The 23,483-nt window shown below is 39.8% G+C and overlaps 3 protein-coding genes and 1 pseudogene across 3 annotated transcripts in view; 2 read left to right on the forward strand and 2 right to left on the reverse strand.

The window, feature by feature from the left end:
• LOC115436241 (NLR family CARD domain-containing protein 3-like) overlaps positions 1–23,483 on the forward strand; it is a 1,147,354-nt gene that overhangs the window by 1,083,134 nt on the left and 40,737 nt on the right. The window lies entirely within an intron of this gene.
• LOC115436275 (zinc finger protein 664-like) overlaps positions 1–23,483 on the reverse strand; it is a 1,196,486-nt pseudogene that overhangs the window by 606,346 nt on the left and 566,657 nt on the right.
• The window catches only part of LOC115436287 (zinc finger protein 431-like), a 676,852-nt gene that overhangs the window by 585,604 nt on the left and 67,765 nt on the right, over positions 1–23,483 (forward strand). The window lies entirely within an intron of this gene.
• On the reverse strand, positions 14,217–17,719 carry LOC115436255 (zinc finger protein 345-like). Its single transcript, XM_030159049.1, has one exon. The coding sequence runs from the start codon at positions 17,702–17,704 to the stop codon at positions 15,815–15,817; it is 1,890 nt and encodes a 629-aa protein (XP_030014909.1). The 5' UTR covers positions 17,705–17,719; the 3' UTR covers positions 14,217–15,814.

Consider the following 23,483-nt stretch of genomic DNA (forward strand, 5'->3'; position numbering starts at 1 on the left):
TAAGGAGGAGTACTTCAGGAAGAGGTTCAGAAAAAAGAAACAGACCAACACAATCATCTCCCACATCAAGACGTCACGAAGCGTCCACATCATGTGTCACATCCCAGTCTTCTGCTGGATCACTGCTAGAGTTCTGGAGGATGTGTTGAAGACCACAGACAGAAGACAACTGCCCAAGACCCTGACTCAGATGTACATCCACTTCCTGGTGATTCAGGCCAAACTGAAGAACGTCAAGTATGATGGAAGATCTGGGACAGATTCACCCTGGAGTCCAGAGACCAGGAAGATGATTGAGTCTCTGGGAAAACTGGCCTTTGAGCAGCTGAAGAAAGGAAATCTGATCTTCTATGAATCAGACCTGACAGAGTGTGGCATCGATATCAGCTCAGCCTCAGTGTACTCAGGAGTGTTCACAGAGGTCTTCAAAGAGGAGAGAGGACTGTACCAGGACCAGAGGTTCTGCTTCATCCATCTGAGTGTCCAGGAGTTTCTGGCTGCTCTTCATGTCCATCAGACCTTCATCAACACTGGAGTCAATCTGCTGTCAGAAGAACAAACCACATCCCAGAGGTCTGGATCTGCACAGACTCAGTTCTACCAGACCGCTGTGGACCAGGCCTTACAGAGTCCAAATGGACACCTGGACCTGTTCCTGCGCTTCCTCCTGGGTCTATCACTGCAGACCAATCACAGACTCCTACAAGGTCTGATGAAACAGACAGGAAGTAGTTCAGAGATCAATCAGGAGACAGTTGAGTACATCAAGAAGAAGATCAATGATAAACTGTCTGTAGAGAAAAGCATCAACCTGTTCCACTGTCTGAATGAACTGGAGGATGGATCTCTGGTGGATCAGATCCAACACTACCTGAGAGATGGGTGTCCCTTCCTTCTGTCTCCTGCTCAGTGGTCAGCTCTTGTCTTCATGTTACCGTCATCAGATAAAGATCTGGATGAGTTTGACCTGAACAAATACTCTGGTTCAGAGGAGGCTCTTCTGAATTTGCTGCCAGTCGTCAAAGCCTCCAGCAAAGCTGTGTGAGTCCAGACAGAGTGGAGTTTCTTGAGTTTAGAGTCTGGTTTAGGACATTTTTATACCTTATTCATTCCTTGTCAAACCACGACACTGATCATATTAATCAACATCCTAACTTGATGGAATTCACATCCCATCCACTTCATGTGTATGACAGTAGGAGCGCATCTGATCCAGTCCATCAAACATGTGAGTTAGTTTATGGTGGACCATGGATTTAGATCCTGTTTGGTCTTCAATGCTGGTTCCAGATTCTCTTTAAATAAATCTGTAAATGTACGTATTACTGAGACCCCCAGATAAATAAAGGGGTCGTAAATATAATCATAAATGAACAGCAGTGAAGGTCATTACGGTTTGTCTGAGTGTTCACAGGAAATAGTAGCTCTGTGATACATTGACTTTATAACCTGATATTTGACCAAAACTAGTGATTATCTGTAGAACTATTGGAACTGAAATGAAGTGGAGTTTAGTGAAGATCAGTTTATTCTGCTGATGTTTTTAATAGAACAAACCAATGTGTTCTGTTTCTGCAGATTGACTGTCCATGACCTATCAGAAAGAGGCTTTGAAGGTCTGTCCTCAGTTCTCAGATCCCAGTCCTCTAGTCTCAGACATCTGGATCTCAGTACCAATGACCCAAAGGATTCAGGACTGAAGATCCTGTCAGATGGACTGAGGAGTCCAGACTGTAAACTGGAGACTCTCAGGTCAGATAAAGTTAGAATCTGAATTCAATTATTTCTGATCTTTTGGTCCTGACTGAGTTTTATTAAATCATGTTGTACTTGTTTAAATGAAGGTGTATTAGATCTAGAGCTGCACAATCAAGTTAATCACAAGTGTAATCACTAAATCAACCTGTGTAATTATTGAAAGGAAAAAGATGGTAATTTAAAGGTCAGGATTTAGGTGGATTTATGGTGATCCAAATGGAAAATTAGGGAATAGAAGTTCAACCCCACCTTCTACGGTGATGCTTTGGATTTAGTGACACTGAGCAGATGGAGATACTGTGGAAAAAAGGAAAAATGAAAATAACAACATTAAGGTGTTTCTACTTTTTGGTATTTTTATATTAGTTTCACTTTTTATGTTTGATTTGACGTTGTTAAATGACTCATTTGTGCATTTGATTTGATGAACAAGCAAACAGACTAATATTACAATAAAAAAATGTGTTTGTCCCTAAATTGTGCAGCTTTATTTGGATCTGAGCTGTAGAACAAACTGAGACCTATGTGGACTGTGATGGTCCTTCAGTCCAGACCTGACCTGATTGTAATCCAAATATCATCTTTGTCCTCCAGGTTGAGTATCTGTAACCCGTCAGAGAGAAGCTGTGAAGGTCTGTCCTCAGTTCTCAGATCCCAGTACTCTAGTCTGACACATTTGGACCTCGACAACATGGACCTGAAGGATTCAGGACTGAAGATCCTGTCAGATGGACTAAGGAGTCCAGACTGTAAACTGGAGACTCTCAGGTTTGGATTGTTCAACCAGTGTGAACGATGATGATTAAAACCATGATGTACATGTAGTGGATCAGTCTGACCTGGTTTTCAGACCAGCTGTTCAGTGTCTGACATGAAACACATGCATGTTCCTTTATTTCTATGAAACAAACACAGGAACTAAACTCTATGAAGATGTATTTGAACCAAATGAGTGTAAATCTACAGATATTATCCAAAGGACAGTAAAGTGTCTACAGTCTGAGGGTTGGACTGGAGTGGAACTGGTTCGTCTGTTCAAACACTGGAACCCAAGAACCATTGAACCTTGGATTTGGAGGTGGTGAAGGATGTTCATTTATGCACTTTATGTTTTTGGACCAATATCTGTACATTTGTGTCTTTATTTGGTCAAAGTCAATCTTCATCCAGTTAAATTTGTCTGAGTAACAATAAAAGACCAGGTCTTTCCAGACTATGGACAGGGACTGGACTAATTTTAGTCTGTGTTCAGATCTTGTCCTGAACCCAGTCAGTCAAATAGAAACTGGCTCCAGGTAAATCCCATTTGGAATGAAATCCATCCACAGAATAACTGTGTCCAACAGCTGACGCTGCTTCTTTTCCCTCCTCAGATGATGTGTGATGTTTTGTGTTGCAGACTGTCAGGATGTCTGATCACAGAGGAAGGATGTTCTTCTCTGGTCTCAGCCTTAAAGTCCAATCCGTCCCATCTCAGACTGCTAGACCTGAGCTACAACCATCCAGGATCCTCAGGACAGGAGCTGTCTGCTCTAGTGGAGGATCCACACTGGACACTGGACACTGTCAGGTATGGACTGAGCTGATGCACACACAGATAATGTGTGATAGAACAGGTGGACCTGACAGGAACACTCTGTCACAGCTGATTCCACATCCTTTACTGAAGTTCCAGACCACGGTCACAGATACAGACGTTCAATAAGGGACTGACAGGAACCATTGACTGGATGTGAACAGAAAAGCTGGAGTGGATCAGAGTGATGGAATGTCCATGTTTAATGCTGATCTGACACCCCCCCCCCCTTTCCTTTCAGGTTGGAGCCCAGTGGGGTCCGATGGTTAAAACCAGGTCTGAGGAAGTGTAAGTGGATTTATATTGGATTACAGTTGAAACCCAACCTGAACATACAGTGAGAACTGGTACCACATTAGAAAACATATTAACTGTTGGTGAAGACAGTGGGTGAGCTGACAGCTGATTGGTCAGGACACAGATCACATGAACACAAATACCCTGAGGGACGAGTCCTCAGAACCTCAGACCATTGGCCAATCACACCTCCTCTGTCTTTATGGATCATTCTAGTGTCGTTCTTGTGCTGCTGTCTGATAAAGGTGGAAAACGAACAAACAATAAAGTCAAAAACACAGCTGAGTCGATCAGGAGGAAAGTTTGTCACAGTAACAAGTTCAACCCAAAACATCAAATCACTTCCATAAATATTTATTATCCATTAGATAAAGGCTGTAATATTATGGATTTAATGGACAATTAGGAAAAAGGGAAAGATTAAATTAATAAATCTGTGCAAAGGTCGTAGTTAATAAAGTTTGTTTTTGATCAGAAGGTTTTTGACAGTGAACTTGGAGACACAGACTGAACAGAACCATTGGAATGAAATGTCAGTAAATTCCAGTTCCTGTCTATCTGTCCTTGACTACTGCCTACATGACATTAGACAGAAAAACCACAACTACAACTCACATCTCAGAGCTTCTCTGAAATAAAACTCACAAAGACACTTTTCAGACCAGACCTTTATTTGTCTCCATCATGAATTTCCCCAAAACCATCAGAACTCAAACCTGTGGAGGTTTAAAGTGCTGTGACGCTGCGACCCATCAGTGATCTGCATTGGAACACACATTATCTGTGTGATCACATGATCAGCATTTGTTTAGTCACATGTTTATGTGGAAGATTTTCATGAGAACTTCATGACTTCTTTGTTTGGTCTTTGAATGAACTACTAGAACTTGTACGACTATCAGTACTTGTGTTTAATATAATACAAACTGAACCAAAATTAATAAAACACAATTAAATAGAGTGAGAACAGCAAAGTTACAAAGGACGTCCTTTAAATATTCAACAAAATCAACATTTTATTAATTTTCTTTGAGTATTTTCTTCATTTTTCTGATTATTTTGTTCAGTTTGTTTCATTTCTGATAGTTTTGCTGAATAATTTTATATTTTGTTTTATTAGTTTTGTTAATTTTGTATTTAATTTGTTTTTTTGTTCATTTTCATTAATTTAACTGATTGATGATTGATTTGACTGATCAGTGTGTTCAGTTTTTATTCTTTTGTTGAGTATTAGTGTTTGTAATGTGGTACCAGGTGAGGTTGTGTAACTGTGGTTTTATATTCACACTAATGCGGCGTCTTTCCTTGTGACTGCACAGCTAGCAGCTAGCTTACAGCTATAAAACTCACACATCACCAATCCAACATATGGTCATTTGTGTCACAGTAACAGTGTGTGAACCAGGGACACAATTACAAACAAGTCATTCTCTAGTCTTTCCCCTAAAGTCAAATCAAGCTGATCACTGATCAATAACTGCAGCTGTTTTGTGTTTTCTTCTGTCCATCAGATTTCTGTGAACTCATCCTGGATCCAAACACAGCGCACAGAGAACTCAAACTGTCTGAAAACAACAAGAAGGTGGAACGAGTGGAGGAGGTTCAGTCATATCCTGATCATCAGGACAGATTTGAGTACTGGGAAGAGCTGATGTGTTCAACTGGTCTGACTGGTCGCTGTTACTGGGAGGTCCAGTTGAGTGGAAATGTTGATATATCAGTGACTTACAGAGGAATCAGAAGGAAAGGAAAGAGTAGAGACTGTGTGTTTGGAGGAAATGATCAGTCCTGGAGTCTGGTCTGTTATGAAGGTGGATACGGTGTCTATCATAATAAGAAATACACAGACCTCCCTCAGTCCTCCTCCTCCTCCTCCTCCGGTACAGTATCAGTGTATGTGGACTGTCCTGCTGGATCTGTGTCCTTCTACAGAGTCTCCTCTGACAAACTGATCCACATCTACACCTTCAAAACCACATTCACTGAACCACTGTTTGGAGGATTTACACTGTGGACTGGATCCTCAGTGTCTCTGTGTGGTGTGTAGTTGTGTTGTATAGATATGCTGTATAGTTGTGTAATTGTGTTGTATCAACCATACAACACAATTACACAACTATATGTCGATGTGTTGTGCAGTTATGTAGATAGGTTTTATAGTTGTGTAGTTGTTTTGTACCAGGGCCGTGCAGAGAGCTATAAAGGGGCAGGGGCTCAAACTTCCAAAAGAACACATGAAAATGAATAACCACCAATTACAAAGTTCACATTTAGCAACAAGCAACATTATTAATCCACAGCAAGTCAAAGATTGACCAAATGGTCCAGATCCATGTCCTCAATACTGGATGTGTCCTCCCTGAGCCCTAACACAGGCTGTGCACCTTCTGCACATACTCTGGATTCACCTCCTGATCCTATCTGGGGGATGTTGTCCCACTCTTCCTGAAGGGCCTGGATGAGCATCTGGTGGTTGCCAGGTGCTGGACGCTGAGCATACACGGATCTACCAAGAATATCCCACAGATGTTCAATGGGATTGAGATCTTTGACTTGCTGTGGATTAATAATGTTGCTTGTTGCTAAATGTGAACTTTGTTGAACTACCCTTTGTCATATTTTACATTATCCTCTGGATACTCATCCACTGTTTTGTTGTTTGTTGTATTTTGTTTGTTAATTCAATGTTTTTTAAGAACAAGAAAGAATTTGTTTTCATATTTAATAAAATGGTGTGAAATGACATCACATAGAATATGTGATAAGTTTCTTCTGATGTTCAGTTTCTATAGAAGTGGAAATAAAGATGTAATGTGTAGAAGTTTTTGTGTGTTAATACCCTGCAAAAATCTAAATCTTACCAGGTGTATTTTTCTCATTTCTAGTCCAAATATCTCATCACACTTAAAATAAGACAAAATCATCTAAAGAGTAACTTTTCAGTGAGATATAAGAACTTGGTTTTAGACAATAGATCTGGAAAATTTTATTTCAAGAAATCTTAATAAGATAATTTTCACTTGTTCCACTGGCAGATTTTTTTGCTTAATTCAAGATTTTTTTTGCTCAATTCACCAAAAAAATCTGCCAATGGAACAAGTGAAAATGATCTCAGTAAGATTTCTTGAAATAAGATTTTCTAGATCTATTGTCCAAAAATAAGTTCTTTTATCTCCCTTACAAGTTCCTCTGTAGGTGATTCTGTCTTATTTTAAGTGTGATGAGATATTTTGACTAGTAAATGAGAATAATACACTTTGTAAGATTTGGATTTTTGCAGTGTAAGTCCAAGACAAATTCTTAAAAACAGATGTTAAATTATGTATAAAAGCATGACAGTGAATGTTAATAACTAGAAATGCCTTCATTTTACATCTGGTTTTACACCTACTTTTACAGTGAAACATTGAATATTTAGTTTCTTTTCATTCTAGGACATATTTATGATGATATTTAGGTTTTCCACAGTTAAGAAATAACCATGTAGAGGAAGTGTTAACCCAAGCCAAAACATTTAACATTACATGATAATAATAAAGTTTATATTGTAGTATTTCTAGCTGTATCATTTAATATTGACCAGGTTGATGGGAATATTTGTGGAGGTTTGTGGTTATTTCAAATAAGATTCACTCAAGATGTTTGAGGCGAACACGGATATTACGATAATCGATCCAGCAGTTTCTGAAACAAAACCAGAAATGTCAAAGTGTTGGCACTGATGAAAGAGTCGGGGGTTTTACATAAGTTTTATGACTCTTGTACACCAAAAGGGCCGGATTTAGGAATTGGATGAGAAGAAGACTTGGATGTGTTTTCTTTTTACGCAATTTTATATCGGTTTAGCACAATTTAATTACTTCAGCACATTTTAACCCATTAAGACCCAGTGGTACTTTTATGGCAGCTTCTAAATGATTTTTTTTCTCTCTTTTCAATGTTTCTTAAGTGATTTATCACCATTTATTGCAATAAAAACCTCTGTGTTTTGCATTTTTCAGTGTAAATCACTTCCTTTACCCTATATTTAATTTACTGATCATGTAGATGTTCATTAAAGCTCAGAGTAAACTTAAAGGTATTATGCAAAAACAGAGAAAACTGAAGAAAAAGTGACTGTTTCAGCAAGTGAGGACTATGTGTTACAATTTTGCGGCTAAAACTCAACAGTTTATGGAAATAAAACAGAAGCAGATCTGTGTGAGTGCTTCAGCAGGACTCAGACTCAGGTGGGCACCCAGCTGTTAGAGTGTGCTAGTCTGGGAGCTCATTCCATGACGTGACGATGATATTGAATTATTTACTCACTTACCATCGGTTTTTGGCCCCAAAACTATAGTTGTTGAAGAATAGGACCAGGACCAAAAGAGACAAGTGAATGTTTTGGACAGATAGCGGGGTGGACTCTCATGTACCTGGAATCGCAGCACTTCCCTCCTCCTCATTCATTCTCCAGACCGCATGACATGTGCGCATGTGTGTGTGCGCGTGTGTGTGCGGTGTGACAGAGATGAAAGGGCACCATGACCAGGTCCAGTGACAGCCAAATTAAACCACTCTGAACATTTATTATCATTGATCAAAATTTTAGTCACGAAAATTTTAGTCAAGCATTTTTTTGCGAAAAAAATAAAAATAAAACGATCAAAAAGGGCACCTGCAGGCAGAGGATCAAAACGGCAGGGGCTCAGGCCCCCCCGGCCCCCTGCTTTGCACGTGCCAGCCGTGGAAGATTATCCAATTTGACCTGACTGGTTCTGTAAGAACAGCGTGATATAGATACATACGACTGTACGCACTAATGATCCACTCAACCACAACAGTCTCCTGTTTGCCTTTGCAAAAATAAAAATAAAAGTGAACGAGCCCCGATGCATGCGATCTGCTGATAAAGCCCCCCCTCACTAGTGACGCGCGGATTAGCGAGTCACCCAGAAACCCCAGGTATCAGGTTGGGGCAGGGGGGATATGCCTCCCATAGTATTCCACATCGGACTTCAATCCGGGGGTTCCACTGAGGGGTCGCTGACGAACCGCTCTCAGCTTTCTTGTTCCAAACGCTCCGTGACAATTGTGCCCCGATGTGCCCCCCCCCCCCCCCCCCCAAAAAAAAAGAGAGAGACTCAGCTGTTGAGGAATATTTGTGTGTGTCTTTCTTCAATTCCTGCAAGAATGTGAGCTTTGTGTTCAACTAAACAGGTCCAGGTTTCACACCGAGTAAGTACATTGAGACTAGATTTGTAAAATATTTCAGTAAATACACTTTTTGTGACATTTTTGTTTGGTGGTGTGCCTTGTGATTTTTCTAAAGTAAAATATGTGCCGTGGCTCAAAAAAAGTTGGGAAACACTGCTCTATGCTATAGATTATTATTTAACATGTAGCCAGCATAACAGCTTAGTAGGCTATCCATTTAATATTTGCTTGCCTCAAATCAGTAGCCTGCTGTTGCAATCTTAGCCTACCGTTACTTTATTTATCCTTTACCTTAACCCTTTCATGCAGGAATTATGAGAACCTTCATCAAGATTTTTTTCCTGAGTGTTTTTATACCTCTTTAGGGTTGAAAAAAAATGTTATTTTATTATTTATTTATTTATTTTTTTTTTTTTTTTATATAAACCTATTTTTCATGGAGTTACAAAAATGTCCACTCAGCTGAACACCATGCGTTTAATTGTTGAAGCTCAGAAACATGAATTTACTGACATACTGTGTGAAAACCATGAAATAAAAACATTTTTAACCTCCTGAGACCCAGCAATGCATTTTTGTCCTCTGCAGGGGACAAAAGTTTTACAGTTTTACTTGCTGTCCATTGCAAAGAACATTCCATTTAAAAAAAAAATGTATCTGAAAAACAAACAAACAAAGACACACAAAAAACTGTTGCATAATGCAGTTTCCTATCAAGACAAATGTTTAATGGAAAAAAGCTAAATTTTTCATTTTCCTGTGTCTCAGGAGGTTAATTCTGCTAATCTGATTTTTTTTTTTTTTTTTACAGTTTAGCATACTATAATACTAGTTATTACTCACTCAGATAATATGCCAAAAAAAGACTTTAAAAACTCTGTTAATTACAGTCTAGTAACAATTAGTAATTGATTTAGATAAAAGAACAGGAAAATAACAAGAATGTCAGTGTATGGGATGATGCATAAGCGTCCACTGTGTTGGTTGATATGGAACTAAAACAACAAAACCCATGAATATACAAAAGAAAATCTATAGAATAACTGTCCACTGTAGTGACCACTATGCATGAAAGGGTTCATAACAAAGGCCTCATTTGAAAGTGTTGCTCTTGCTTTGGATTGCCTCAGTTTATATTAGCAACGATAACGGAGGAGTTAACGGCACCTAATAATGCCATTTCATCTTGTGTGTTTAAAAGTTTGTGTTCACCTTTCTTTGAAAAGAAGTTGGTCAGAACTTGACTTCCTTCATTTTGCCTTCTCTCCCTTTCTTTTATTTCCTTTCTTTTCTGAAATCCTGACTTATTTTTTTAAAACTGTGACATCATGATAAGATTCCTTCTATCATAGAGATGCAACGAGTCACCGTAGCCTAACAAGCAAAGTGCATTTCTCAAACTCTGTGTGAAGTGAACCATTTTGTGCTTTTCTCAATGGATGTTCACAGAGTAGTGACACCAGTCTGTACTTTTATGGAATACAATAATATACCAATTTATAAAATCTAATGTGTGAAGCTTGCATATGGGTCCATATTTATCATATAATTTAGTCAAACAACAGGAAAAAAAAAAACTTTAACAAAAAAATCTTAACTTCCCATGGGCCCCCCTCTCCCTTGGGCCCCCCCACAGCTGTGCAGGTTAACAGCCCTGATCAATGGCCATGCCAATGACCCTTAATGACCCGTGCCAATGATACTACCTGTCGTTGCCACAGTGACATTCAGGCTGATAGGGGGAAGTGGGCTCAGAAGACACAGAGACAGGCAGAAAGAGCTCTGGAATAGGTCCAAAACATCTGCTCATTATGGAAAAACTGTAAAAGATAGGTGAAAACTAAAATGATCATGACTGGCACGAAGAGCTCTGGAACACAAAGATGTGTTTTTCTTCCTTGTACTGGGAGAAATGTCAGAGTTACAGCAGTGTAAAAACAGTCAACTTATCAGGAAAACAACAATCTGTTTGTATTGATTTGAATACGGGCAGAGGACAGGGAAGCCTTCATTCTACTGCCTGCCATTTCACTTTAGAAAGAGCTAGGTCTTCAAACTTAGGTTCATATGAAGCCCAGGAACTGTGACTACATTTTTGGAAACAATCATTTGCCTCCTATGTATCGTTTGGCCGGGAGGACGAGTTATCCACAAAATTTTGAGGTGATTTTCAGCTGTTCTCACACTCTGAGATTGGTATGCCAGGAATGTGTGCTCTGTTTTGGTGTTTTCTGACAAATCTGACCCTTTTCTAAGACCCATCTATCAAAAACCGTAAACCTCATCCTCAAACAACGTACATTTCTGTGGAGAGGACAAAAATGCCTGCGTTTTAAAGTTTAAATGAAGTCTGTAGGTGAAAGTATGGTGAAGCAGTAGCAGTCAGAAACAAGTGGATTTTTGTGGCTGATTTTTTCCTCTCCCCATTCATATCTATGGGACTTTTTTTGCATGTTTTTTGCCAATAACTCTGCGAAAAATTAATGAATCTCTACCTTGAGTCATAGCACACTATTCCCGATGAAACCGCACATTTTGATGTATTAATTGCAGGGCTACTCCCATCGGATTAGGCTGTATTAATCGGCGAAATCTTGTCCGGAAGATGAAAACGGAAGAACAATAGGTGCTCAGGCCTAGGGTCCTGAGCCCCTAATAATAAATACGACGAACAATAGTTCCCTGTGCATTGCATTGCAAGCACATGGGGAATAAACCCTAACTCTAATTGCTGGTGGAAGACAATCCTCCATTTTGATACAGCAGCTCCTCAACACACACATGTACAAGAGAATGGGTTCAACTCCAGAGGACTATTAGTATCAGATCTACCAGATCTACTTCAAACACTGTCTGCACATGACAATATTTGGTTGCTGTGGAAAATGAGGTTACACAAGTTGATCTTAGAATCTTACCGGAATCTGGCTCTTTTTTTATTTTTTTGAAAAAAAAAACCCAAAACAGAACAATCGCACGTTCATGACGAGGCTGGCTGTCTACTCACACACACACACACACACAATAAGAGTTAATGTTCATCCAGTCAGATAAAGTCAGTCTCTCCTTGTCTTTAATCTGAACACATGCACAGACACAACAGCAGCTTCTCTCAGTCCAGTTCAAACAGAGGACAGGGGTGGACTGAACCACATGGAACGTTTCTTAGCTAGAAAAAACATCAGATAACTCCTGCCTAACAACATAAACAGTGAAGCAATACAATGAAAAAAAGGATCATCTTAGTTTTATAATTTTAACTGCTTGATGATCGCATAAAGTTAAGATAGCAGCACATGGCCATCATAGCCATGTGCTGAATGCTCCAGGAATATCTGTCAAAATTTCTACTCAAGAAGGCTGAGCCAAGTGAAAAACATATTGGTGTGAAGAGGAAAGTGTGTTGAACAAATATCTACTTTTAAAAATGAATTTTGATGTAAAATATAGCTTTTACCCCCTGAAAATCAACTGTCCACACATGTGGGACTAATATAAATATAGAACAAATAAAAGTTTAAAATCCTCATTAAATGTAATAGTATAATAATATACTAAATTTCTCATTTATATGGTTTAGGCATCTTTATATGTCTGATAAATGTTCATATCTTTGGGTACAAAGCAACAATCTTTCAACAATTCAAATGAAACTAGCATAATCACAGCTATATGTTATTTTGACTCTTTTGATGCATCCAGTATTCAGATCACCATGAGGAGTTTCCCTCTAAACATGTCAAATCAGTTTTTTCTCTCTTATATGTGTTTGTACATCCTATAAAAACATTAAACTCTCATAATGTTGCAGTTTTTTGTCTGAGGCTATTTATTGATTTTTAACATTTTTACCCCTTTGTTGCATGGCGTCCACATACGGACACTGAAATATGTTCTTAATAAAACCATATTTTTAAAAAATTCTAAATGCATTTCAACTTTAGCCTAATTTTGAGTAGTCAAATTAGTGAAAAAAAAAAATAAAAAATCTAGATTTTTTTTTGTTTGATTATAATTCCTGCATGACTAAACTCCTGGAGCGCTGCCGTCTTTGTGACAGAACACTGAGGCCACACTTGGAAACACCAGCATCCATCCATCTACATATACATCACACTGACCAAGGCAGCTCATTATGATGGGATGTAAATCTATTTGTAGACTTTTATCTGGACTCTGAGACAAATGTGTGGTTTTTGTCGGTGGATGAAAATAATCCTAAATGTGTTGTTTGACGTGTCCACATGAGTTAGTTTGTCCTGTGTGTGGTTGTGAACTCCTGTTTGCTGAATCATCCCAGAACTTTGCCGACTGCTCTGAGCTGATGGAATATGTGAGTGTCCAACTGGTGCTGAGTAGAGTTGTGTTGGTGTTTAGTGTTGATCAGGGACTGGAACCCCAGGCATATATGATGGTGTTGTGGAGCTGATGGGACATGTAGACTCGTCCTCTGATGCTCTTCAGATGGGACTGTCCTTCAGCGAGGGGTTGAAGGTCCATCCTGTCCAAGTCTGGCAGATCCACTGTGTGTCCACCAGTCCAAGCAGGTCAGTGTCAGGGTTTCTCACACCACACTTGGTCCTTCTTCCACCATAATGTCTTCAAATGCATCAGCTGTGGAGAACCACCGTCTCCATGGTGACGACACAATCGCAGCCACAAGTGTCAAAACCAAGAGTAGAACTGATCCAATGAAGTGACAAAACAGCATCAAAGAGTCCAGCCTCCTTGGTTCCAATAATGTGAACTGTGTCATGGATTTGATTTGTTTTGATTCTGGACAGTAAATCCACCCTGGAACTGACTGTTGTCTGGACATAGAACTGAATTAGTAAAGTTTTTATTCATGTTGTTGATAAAATGACCTTTTGCTGTTGCCGTCTCTGGATCAGATGATTGTGATTCCTGTGTTTAAGTATATAAGTAAGTAGTTTTTAGAAATAAGTTATTTTATACATTTAAATTACAAATAATGATCAAATAGTTCATTTAAATGTAAACTTTTATAAAGATTTTAAGATCTGACCCACAAACTGATGATTTGGAAAGCTCATTCAAAGTGAGTAAAGTTAAGTGTATTTTATTAAGATATTTAAACTAATGAATTTTGGTTTTCATCTTACAGTTTTATGATAAACTTAGACGTCTTTTGTGCTTTCAGATTGTATTAAAAAGGTTAAGTTATTCTGTAAATAGCTCCACAACAAGTTACTTTAAATTCATGTTAGGAAATACTAACCACAATCAAATACATAATAATAAACCACAGTATGCAGTCTACAAATAAAGTCACCTTGTTCTGCCCTCACTATGTGTGAAGCCACCCTTGCAGAGTGAGGCAGACAGTTAACAACAGAAGGTGAAGAAGAATCAGCAAGAGACCAATTTGTGTTTGAAGGTGAAGTTTTGTTTTAGTTGCTTATTTTCTTTCCTTCCCTTCTTTTAATAATACTTTTGTAGAACTGCAATGACATGAAATACAAACAAATACATGTATTGCAATGTGTGCTGAAATATGTTTCCACTGTAAGCACTTCTTAACTTTTACCCATTCTTTTTAAATGCATGAATTAACAATCATACATGAATTAAACAGCTAAATATTCCAGCAATTACAAACCAATGAAATAAGCATGTAGAGTATATAAACCATATGAAATTACCTTAAATATGCAATAAGGGGCACGAGAAATGCAGTAATCTTGTACAGAATGTACACAGTAAAACATGTTTTTCTGAACTGCATTAACATTACATGTAATCTAATTGGCATGAATGAAAAATACTCCAATGCTAATAATATGCACAAGTTTCTCCTGGAGTGCACAAATAATTTGCTAGTAAAGGAAACACAGCAATTGCTACCAAATAGCATCTGCATTAGCTCCGACCTGAGTACATACAAGCTAGCACTGACACAAAACAGACTGCCACCTGACTCAAATATTAGCAGTGAACAGAACGCTTCTACCACAAAGTGAAAGCTTATTTGTGCTCTGTAAAAGATGCTAGCAATCATGCTTCTAAGTTGGTGACAAAATAATCATAAAACTAACTTACAGACATACACTCGCCTAAATTTATCGACCAGAATGAAAGCTGCACATAACTTCAATGGCGTGGCCAAACAGAATGATAACAGTACATACAGGGCGCCCACAGATGGCGCCATTCAACAACTTTAAAAGAAGAACACACCTATGAACACAAAAGTCAATAGAAAGCTGTTCAATTCAGCTAACAATGACATTACGGTTGTAAAAGTCTGTTCACAGCAAAGCCTGAGCGCTTACCGCCTGTCTCTCCAGAGTCTCAGTGAGTCATTCACACTGATGATTCTTCTCTGATGGTTTCCATGCTGTAACGAACTCCTCTTACTGCTGCTGCCATGGCGTCCTCTAAGCTCCCAGTACCCAACAACATTAGCGTCCACCATTTTAAAGGGGAACACGCACCTAATTTATAAATTGGTTCCACCTGGTTTCTCCCACAGAAGTCAGGGTAACAGGCAGTACGATGAGAGAGAGCGAGAGAGCGAAAGAGAGAGAGAGAACAGATATATGTTCAGGGGAGAAGCCAGGAGAGTTTGGGTTCCAGGGGAGCCGACAGGTGTTCTCTGACCTGGAGAGAGAGCAACCATAGTCCGAGCAGGACCAGGTCCGCCTGCTCCAGGGATTCAAATTCTCCTCTCAAGAGTCCTGGGTCCACACCAGTCCACTTCCAGATTCTTCACTTAAAGTCACGTTAAGTCTTTTCCTCCTTTCCTTTTCGTTGTCACTTCTCCTGTCGATCAAACCTCCTTCCAGTCTCTCCTTTGTTTGAGTTTCCCTCCACCACACAGCTCTCAGGTGGGTCTGATTTCTACCCTTCCCTTCCCCCACCTTACCAGTGATGTCACCACCTGCTTCCTGTTACAGAGTGGTGCATTAGAACATACTTCTGTACTCTGAAGACAACAAAACACAGCTTTCAGTCTGGTGTTTGTTTTCACATCTGGATCCTGTGAAGCCTGATCTGGAGGTTTTGAAGTCTGATGTTCTTGTCAGAAGAAGTCGGTGCTGCTGGTTCAGACACACTGTGTTTCTTCTTCTCATCTGATGCTGAGGTACTGTTTGGTCCAGACGTTGATGATTCACATCTGCGCTGATGATGGGAGAGAGCAGGGGATGACCACAATCTGTTTGGACATTGATAACACTCCAACTGTTTTGGTGTGTTATGACACTGATTGTCTAGAGTCTTACTTTTTGTACAGCTGTTCAGTTTTTGTCTTTTGTGGAAATGTTTGAAACGTCCATGTATGGTACATAGTGGCTCTGTGGTAAGAGATCTGTCTCCAAATCTGCTCTGGTTGGGATTTTCTCCAATATGGGTCTGTTGGTGGTGCTTGTAAGAGGAAGATGACCAGAATATCTTTGTGCACCTATCACAGGGGTACATCAACATTGTGTGGTGAACACGGCGATGAGAACGTAAAGCACACAAGAATCTGTAAGTCTTCCCACACTGGTCACAGTCATATGGTCTTTCTCCAGTGTGGATGCGCTGGTGCCTTTTTAACTTACAAGTCGAAGTGAAAGTCTTTCCACACTCATCACAGTCATATGGTCTTTCTCCAGTGTGGATGCGTTGGTGGTATTTAAGCCCACTCATTTGGGTGAAAGTCTTTCCACACTGGTCACAGTCATATGGTCTTTCTCCAGTGTGGATGAGTTGGTGCCTTTTTAACTTACTAGTCGAAGTGAAAGTCTTTCCACACTGGTCACAGTCATATGGTCTTTCTCCAGTGTGGATGCGTTGGTGGACTTTAAGGTTGCTCATTCTATTGAACGTCTTTCCACACTGGTCACAGTCATATGGTCTTTCTCCAGTGTGGATGCGTTGGTGCCTTTTTAACTTCCAAGCCAAAGTGAAAGTCTTTCCACACTGGTCACAGTCATATGGTCTTTCTCCAGTGTGGATGCGTTGGTGTTTTTTTAAGTCACTTGCTCTGATAAAAGTCTTCTCACACTGGTTGCATTCACATGGCCTTTCTCCAGTATGGATGCGTTGGTGTTTTTTTAAGTCACTTCCTGTGATATAAGTCTTCCCACACTTCTCACAGTTATACGGTCTTTCTCCTGTGTGGATGCGTTGATGTTTTTTCAAGTAACTTGGTGTGAGAAAAGTCTTTTGACACTGGTTACAATAATATGGTCTTTTTCCAGTGTGGATGGGTAGATGTTTTTTTAAGCCACCTGCTGTGTTGAAAGTCTTCCCACACTGGTCACAGTCATATGGTCTTTCTCCAGTGTGGATGCGTTGGTGTTTATGTAAGTCACCTGCTGTGTTGAAAGTCTTCCCACACTGGTCACAGTCATATGGTCTTTCACCAGTGTGAATCCGGAGGTGCACTTTTAAGTCACATGCTGTGGTAAAAGTCTTCCTACACTGGTCACAGTCATATGGTCTTTCTCCAGTGTGAATGCGTCGGTGCCTTATTAGGTTACTTGCACAAGTGAATGTCTTCCCACACTGGTCACAGTCATATGGTCGTTCTCCAGTGTGGCTGGTTAGGTGTTGTTTCAGCCCACCGATTGTGGTGAAAGTTTTCCCACACTGGTCACAATCATATGGTTTTTCTCCCGTGTGGATGCGTAGGTGTTCCTTGAGCCCACCCTTTGTGGCGAAAGTCTTTCCACACTGGTCACAGTCATACGGTCTTTCTTTAGTGTGGATGAGTTGGTGCCTTTTTAAGTGACTTGCTTTGGTAAAAGTCTTCCCACACTCGTCACAGTCATATGGTCTTTCTCCAGTGTGGATGCGCAGATGTTCTTTCATCCCATTCATTCTGGTGAAAGTCTTTCCACACTGGTCACAGGTGGGTCTTCCATCCATGTTTGCTGGAATCAGGTGATCTTGGTCTTCTTACAGAGATGACTTTTAAGGTTTCAGTTCAAATCCACCTTTGGCTTCTTTCTACATGAAAACACACAGGAACAGAAGAGGTGGTCACTGAAATGCAATGGAACAGAACAGAACAAACATATCTGTTTGGAACCAGATTAAGCAGATAGACAAAATCAACTAGTTAGGCAATCAATGAGGCATTTTCAAGACAACCAATATTTGATGGTTTCTCCTTTAAGCTGCAGGAGACTTTCATCACCAATTTTTCATCAAATCTATAAAACCCCAGTCATAGCCTTGGTATCATGAATCCATAGGTCTTTCTCTGATTTCTCACCTGAATCTCTTCCCTCACGGTGAAGAATTTCAGTGTCATCCACCATAAACAAACCACTTGTTTACAAAAAGAGCCAGCAGGTAACTCAGGAATCTTCTGAATTTTTTTGCGACGTGCATTGTGGGAAGCGGAGGTTCGCACCGCTTCCTGGCAGCGGCAGTGCAACCATATGATATTATATAGCTGCAACAAACACGATGTGGAAATGGCTGAAGCACAGAAACGGCTGAGAAAGACTGGTGTGAAAGACCGCCCGTACAGTTAGGAGGAGGAGCCTATGGTAGCCTGGAGGCACACGGCTCTGAGACATGAAAGTGACTAAATCAATTTGACGATTACCCTTTTTTTAAAAAATCGTTCTAATTAAAGAATCCGATTTTGATTTAAAATTGATTCATCATGCAGCCCTACATCCCTGTTTCTCCCCCTATTTCCCCCATCCTTCTCTCTCTCGCTCTCTTTCTCTTCCTTTACCCTCTTACTTTAACCCCAACTGGTCAAGGCAGACAACCATCCTCCAGGAGGCGGGGTCTGCTCCAGGTTTGTACCGGTTAAAGGTAGTTTTTCCTACTACAGATCAGGCCTGGTATTCAGTCTCCCACGGACTAGAAACCCTGACCTAGTGCTGCAACAACAAATCAATTAAATTGATCCAAATCAATTCTTCAAAGAGTTGGCAACGAATTTGGCAGTCGATTCGTTGGGTCTTGAGTACGTTAGTAATTAGGCATGGCCGCACTTTGTGTAGTGAAACAGAGGAAAACACAGAGCAGCATGGCAGAGTCTTCGGATACCGAGCCTGATCAGATAAAGGCCCGTTGAACAGCTTTGGGAATACTGACATCTGCTGGTGTGTTACATGTGGACTAGGATCTCTTAGCAGTGATGAGCCAAATTAACTGAGGCTTTGATGTGTGTATCAAGAAAAGTGGGCGTGTCAAATTAAGCCCACACTCAAGGCCTCATTTTGCTCAGGTTATGTCATTGGTTCATTCTAGAACCCGACCAATTAATCAGGCCGATTACAGCGTATCAGCGAATAATCAACATCGGCCAATATGTAACTGATTCATTAACTTTTTTGCTGTGGAGATTCTGTTGCTCGCTGCTCCTGTGTGTGTGTGTGTGTGTGTGTGTGTGTGTGTGTGTGTGTGTGTGCTGGCCGGAGAGTTAATAGAACAGTAAAGTGTGTCGGTTTCACCTTCACTTCCGCTCGGACAATGACGCTATCAGCCCCACACATGCACTATCATAGACCGTTAACACCCCCCCCAAACACACACACACTCATGTCTGTGCCCTTCCTGTCTACCTCACAATTTTTCAATGGCAGGCCAAATATATCACTATTCGCCACTCCCAAAACGCTTCCAAACACTTGCAAAACACCGTAAAAAATGTCATCCAAACCACCAAAATGCCGTAAAATGCAGCGTACAAATATAAAACGCCATAAAATCCCCTCCGCTCAGAGCAGTTTTCGGGCATTAAGCTACATTAGTCTTTTGGACATTAAATGTTTGAGGCTGTCCCACAGTGGTATCAGTCACCTTTTCATCTGGTGAGTCTGTGTGAAAATATGGATGAAAATAGCAGCTGAGCGCATACATAGGCTTTTCCTTACAGCAGGTAAGAAACAGATGCAATCAGCAGCGAGGAGATCAGCGCTGAATGGCCTTGCTTTTATTGCAAGTTTAATTAAGAACAAAGTCATGTGTCTGCATGAGTGTCCACATACATGCACACATACACATACTATAGACATACCCGATGTTTATTGCATACCAGAGTTTTTCATACCAAATTTCAGCTCAGGTCATGGTAATACAGCATTGCCTGTCATATTTTCATTTGAACAGCAGACGGCAGTATTCACTGTTACAGTGAGGCCTCCAGTGGTGAACCATTTAATGAAGCGATGGGCTGAAAAGCCTTGGTGATTCATGAGGCTTCATTTGACCATCACTATTTCTTATAATCTCCATTTGAGGTACTGTAAAGCCAGATGAAAGAAATCTATCCAGATTGTGGTTAAACAGGAGTGAAGGTTTGTTGTCTCCAGAAATTCAACTGGTTAGAACGGCATGGTGTGGAGGTGGTGTTCCAGTTAAAGAGCACAGATACAGATGTCCAGTTAATGTCTGATTTATTTGCTGTGGTCTGTAACAACAACATGAAGTAATGTGAGTATGGTAAACACTAGACATCATACAGAAATACAATGACATAACTGAAGTTATAAAGTACTGCACCCAGCACTCAATCATATCATCTTGTACATACAACAGAAACAAAATCACCCTGCATACACCTCATAAAGCACACAAACAGTATGACCAAACTCACTAGCTTCATCAACACATTAGCTTAAGACAGCACCAGCCCATACACAGTGAACTACACACCAGCCAACAGTTCAACAGTACATTCAATCCAGAACACAGGTCATTAATCTCACCTTTTGGCATACACACACAGCAACAAAACCAGGGTGGTACAGGCAAATGATGAGGAAAGCAACTGAACAGAAACGGTCACTGTGTCAGAGGAAACTTAGCTGTTTTCAGTTGTTTAACATATTAGCATTCAGTGGCACCGGTATGGCAATGGTGCGTTTAAGGGGCGTAGGACATATGAAATACTTATAGAGAAACATACTATAGAACTTTTAATTCAACTAAACAAGCATAGGAACAATACATAAACAGTGTGGGCTTTCTAACAATGGGATATTAATGAAGTAATATTGGTGATATATCAAAGTGTCAATAGATCAGTTGTAGTATATCAATAAAGTATTGTGTAGGTCTATATCTATATTATAAAAGCCAAGTGACCTCTGTGTGCCTGCGTGTATGTGTATCAGCTTTAAAACTGAAAAACTGGACAGATGTAGCCTGTGCCTATTGGAGCACTAATGTACTAATGTATTTTAGGTCAAGGGTCAGACAGGCGGAATCTGCATATTGATAAGACCAATACTTTTGGAGTTATTAGTTTTTTTTTTTATTAGTTGGCCTGCAGACAAGTCCATTCACAGCACACACATTCTCCCACATGGTGAAAAAAACAGCTACTCTCAAACCGAACATGTAGTCATATTATAATGCAATGTAAACATGCTTAGAGTGTGTGGGACAGACTGCAGTGGGACGAAGAGTGAATGGTTGGATGGCTGGGAATACATTTTTTATATAGATGGAGTTATAGAAATGCATTTTATATAGCTTTTTGTATGTTTTAGTTTTTATTAATGTCTGTTTTTTTTTATGATAACATCAGCCTGACCAGGGACTACAGGTGGAAATTAGCACTAGTGCTACAACCTGGCACACCACATCTGTCCTGTTTAAATTTAATGTATATTGTGCATTGTCCCCATCTAAATAAACAAATAAAAATTTAAATTTAAAAATAGGATAGGGGGTGAGATTGGAGTGGACAGCTGTGGTGGGGGTGGTACGTGAAGGGATTGGCTGAAGTTAGGAGGAAGAAGGCAACACCCCAAGTAAAGAGTATAAAGAAAAAAGGGGAAAGATAACTCTGGGCTCTTGAGGACAGGGAGTCAAAGAGATGGGGGCGATGCCTGGTGACTTCATGTCTGTTGGCAAGCACAAATCTGTGTAAGTTTGATTAATGTTCATTAAATTAATCATTCATTGTTATTCTTAAATCCTGTTTCAGGTCTGTTTTACTAACCAATATAAAAAACACGGGGTATAGAGAATTGGAGTCAGATTTGTGAGTAGAATCCCAACAAGTGTCAGACATTACATCACTACTACGTGTCGTGATTACTTTAGCCTACTAGCTAGTTAGACTCTATCGTCATAATTATAAGATTTTCATCCATCTCCGCTTATCAGGCCACCAGACTAACGTCACCTATCATTGACTGGAATGAATCCATCCATCACTAGTTTGATAGACTCTAACTGGAGCTGGTTGAAGACTAGATCTCACTAGTCTGTAACCATAACCAGTCTAGGTAGTGGGTTAGTGCTCATTAACTAAACCTGAAGCCATTGTGTGGATGGAATCATTAGTGACTTGTCTGCAACAGATATTGCTTTGGGTTAAATACTGATCTTTGAGAAATGAGTCTTTTGTGTTTGTCCAATGAATCGATTAGTTATGAAAATAATCTACAGATTACTTGATTATTTCAATTATTGTTAGTTGCATATGAAGATTCTTTAGTGTTTTTATTTTGCAAGCAAAGGGGAAAAATGCAAACAAAAAATACAGTTTAAAAAAAAAAATCAAGATTTGAAAACAAAAATGAAGGTTTCACAATTTTTAACGTTAAAAAAAAAATCAATTATGTTCTCATTTTCTTTCATTATAAATCTGGAACTTTTGCTTGCAGGCCAAAATATTTTGTCATTTAAAAATTTTGTTCCCAAGTCCAAAGGTTTTGCACCTCTAAATCTTTTGCAAATAAAAAGATTTGTTTGCAGGTTGAAGTGGTACTTACTTCCGGGTCAAACTCTTGCAAGTAAAAAAGTTTTGTGTGTCAAAATCTTTTGCGAAGCAAAAGCTTTTGCTTATAAGTTCAACTGAATGTGATGGATGGGATCTACACGAGTAGAAGGGGTGGATTTCTATTGGTAGCTTGCTTGGATTGACAGTGTGGCTAGTTCCTAGACCTCCAAACTGTATTGTTTGTTTGCCTTTTTTTTCCTTTGCTTGCATAATAAAAACACAATATAATCTTCATAGTTGCAGCCCTAGTCAGTACATCACACCCATATCAGCAAAACATAGAAATAATAGCTCTATCATATTTCATTCTGATTCTCTGATGCTTAGGTTTTTTGTATATTCCCAACAGCTGACAGCAAACAGGGAGAACAAAAAGACCCAAAAACAAAAGGACTCATTCATTTACTATCAACTACATTCAGTCTGTCAGTATCAGTTCAATTCAGCCCAGACACACAGTGAGAATCAGGAAAATGCAGGAAAATCTAAGTCATGACAAATGTGTTTGGTTGAATTTAAACATCAGTGCATGAATGAGCTGCTCTGACCCTCTGTGTGCTTTCATGTTCACCCTGATAACCAGCCACACTAGCAGGGCATCACAGAACAACAACACACATTTCACACACTATCACAAAGTCACGTGCACTCACCAGAATGGGATGTTGGACAGAACTTTGCTCATGGACGTTAGTGCAGCTCACACAGCCCGAATTTCCATCCACTGTAACAGGAGACATGGGAATAAAAAACAGGATGAACATTTAACTTTACTAAACAACCGGAGCATGTTCAAGCAGCGCGAGGACTGAAAAGGAAAGCCATCCATACTCACGTGACCGTCTCCGCTTCACTGCACGAGAGTTAGCAGCTCCGGTACCGGCTAACTATAGCGGAGAGCACCGAGATATCCAGGAGGAAAAAGACTTGGGTAGATTTGAGCTC

This window comes from Sphaeramia orbicularis, chromosome 16 (assembly GCF_902148855.1).
Source record: "Sphaeramia orbicularis chromosome 16, fSphaOr1.1, whole genome shotgun sequence".
NCBI classification, from domain to species: domain Eukaryota; kingdom Metazoa; phylum Chordata; class Actinopteri; order Kurtiformes; family Apogonidae; genus Sphaeramia; species Sphaeramia orbicularis.

Coding starts and splice junctions, on each gene's coding strand:
- LOC115436255 (XM_030159049.1), bottom strand. CDS start 17,704: ATGGATGGAAGACCCACCTGTGACCAGTGTGGAAAGACTTTCACCAGA.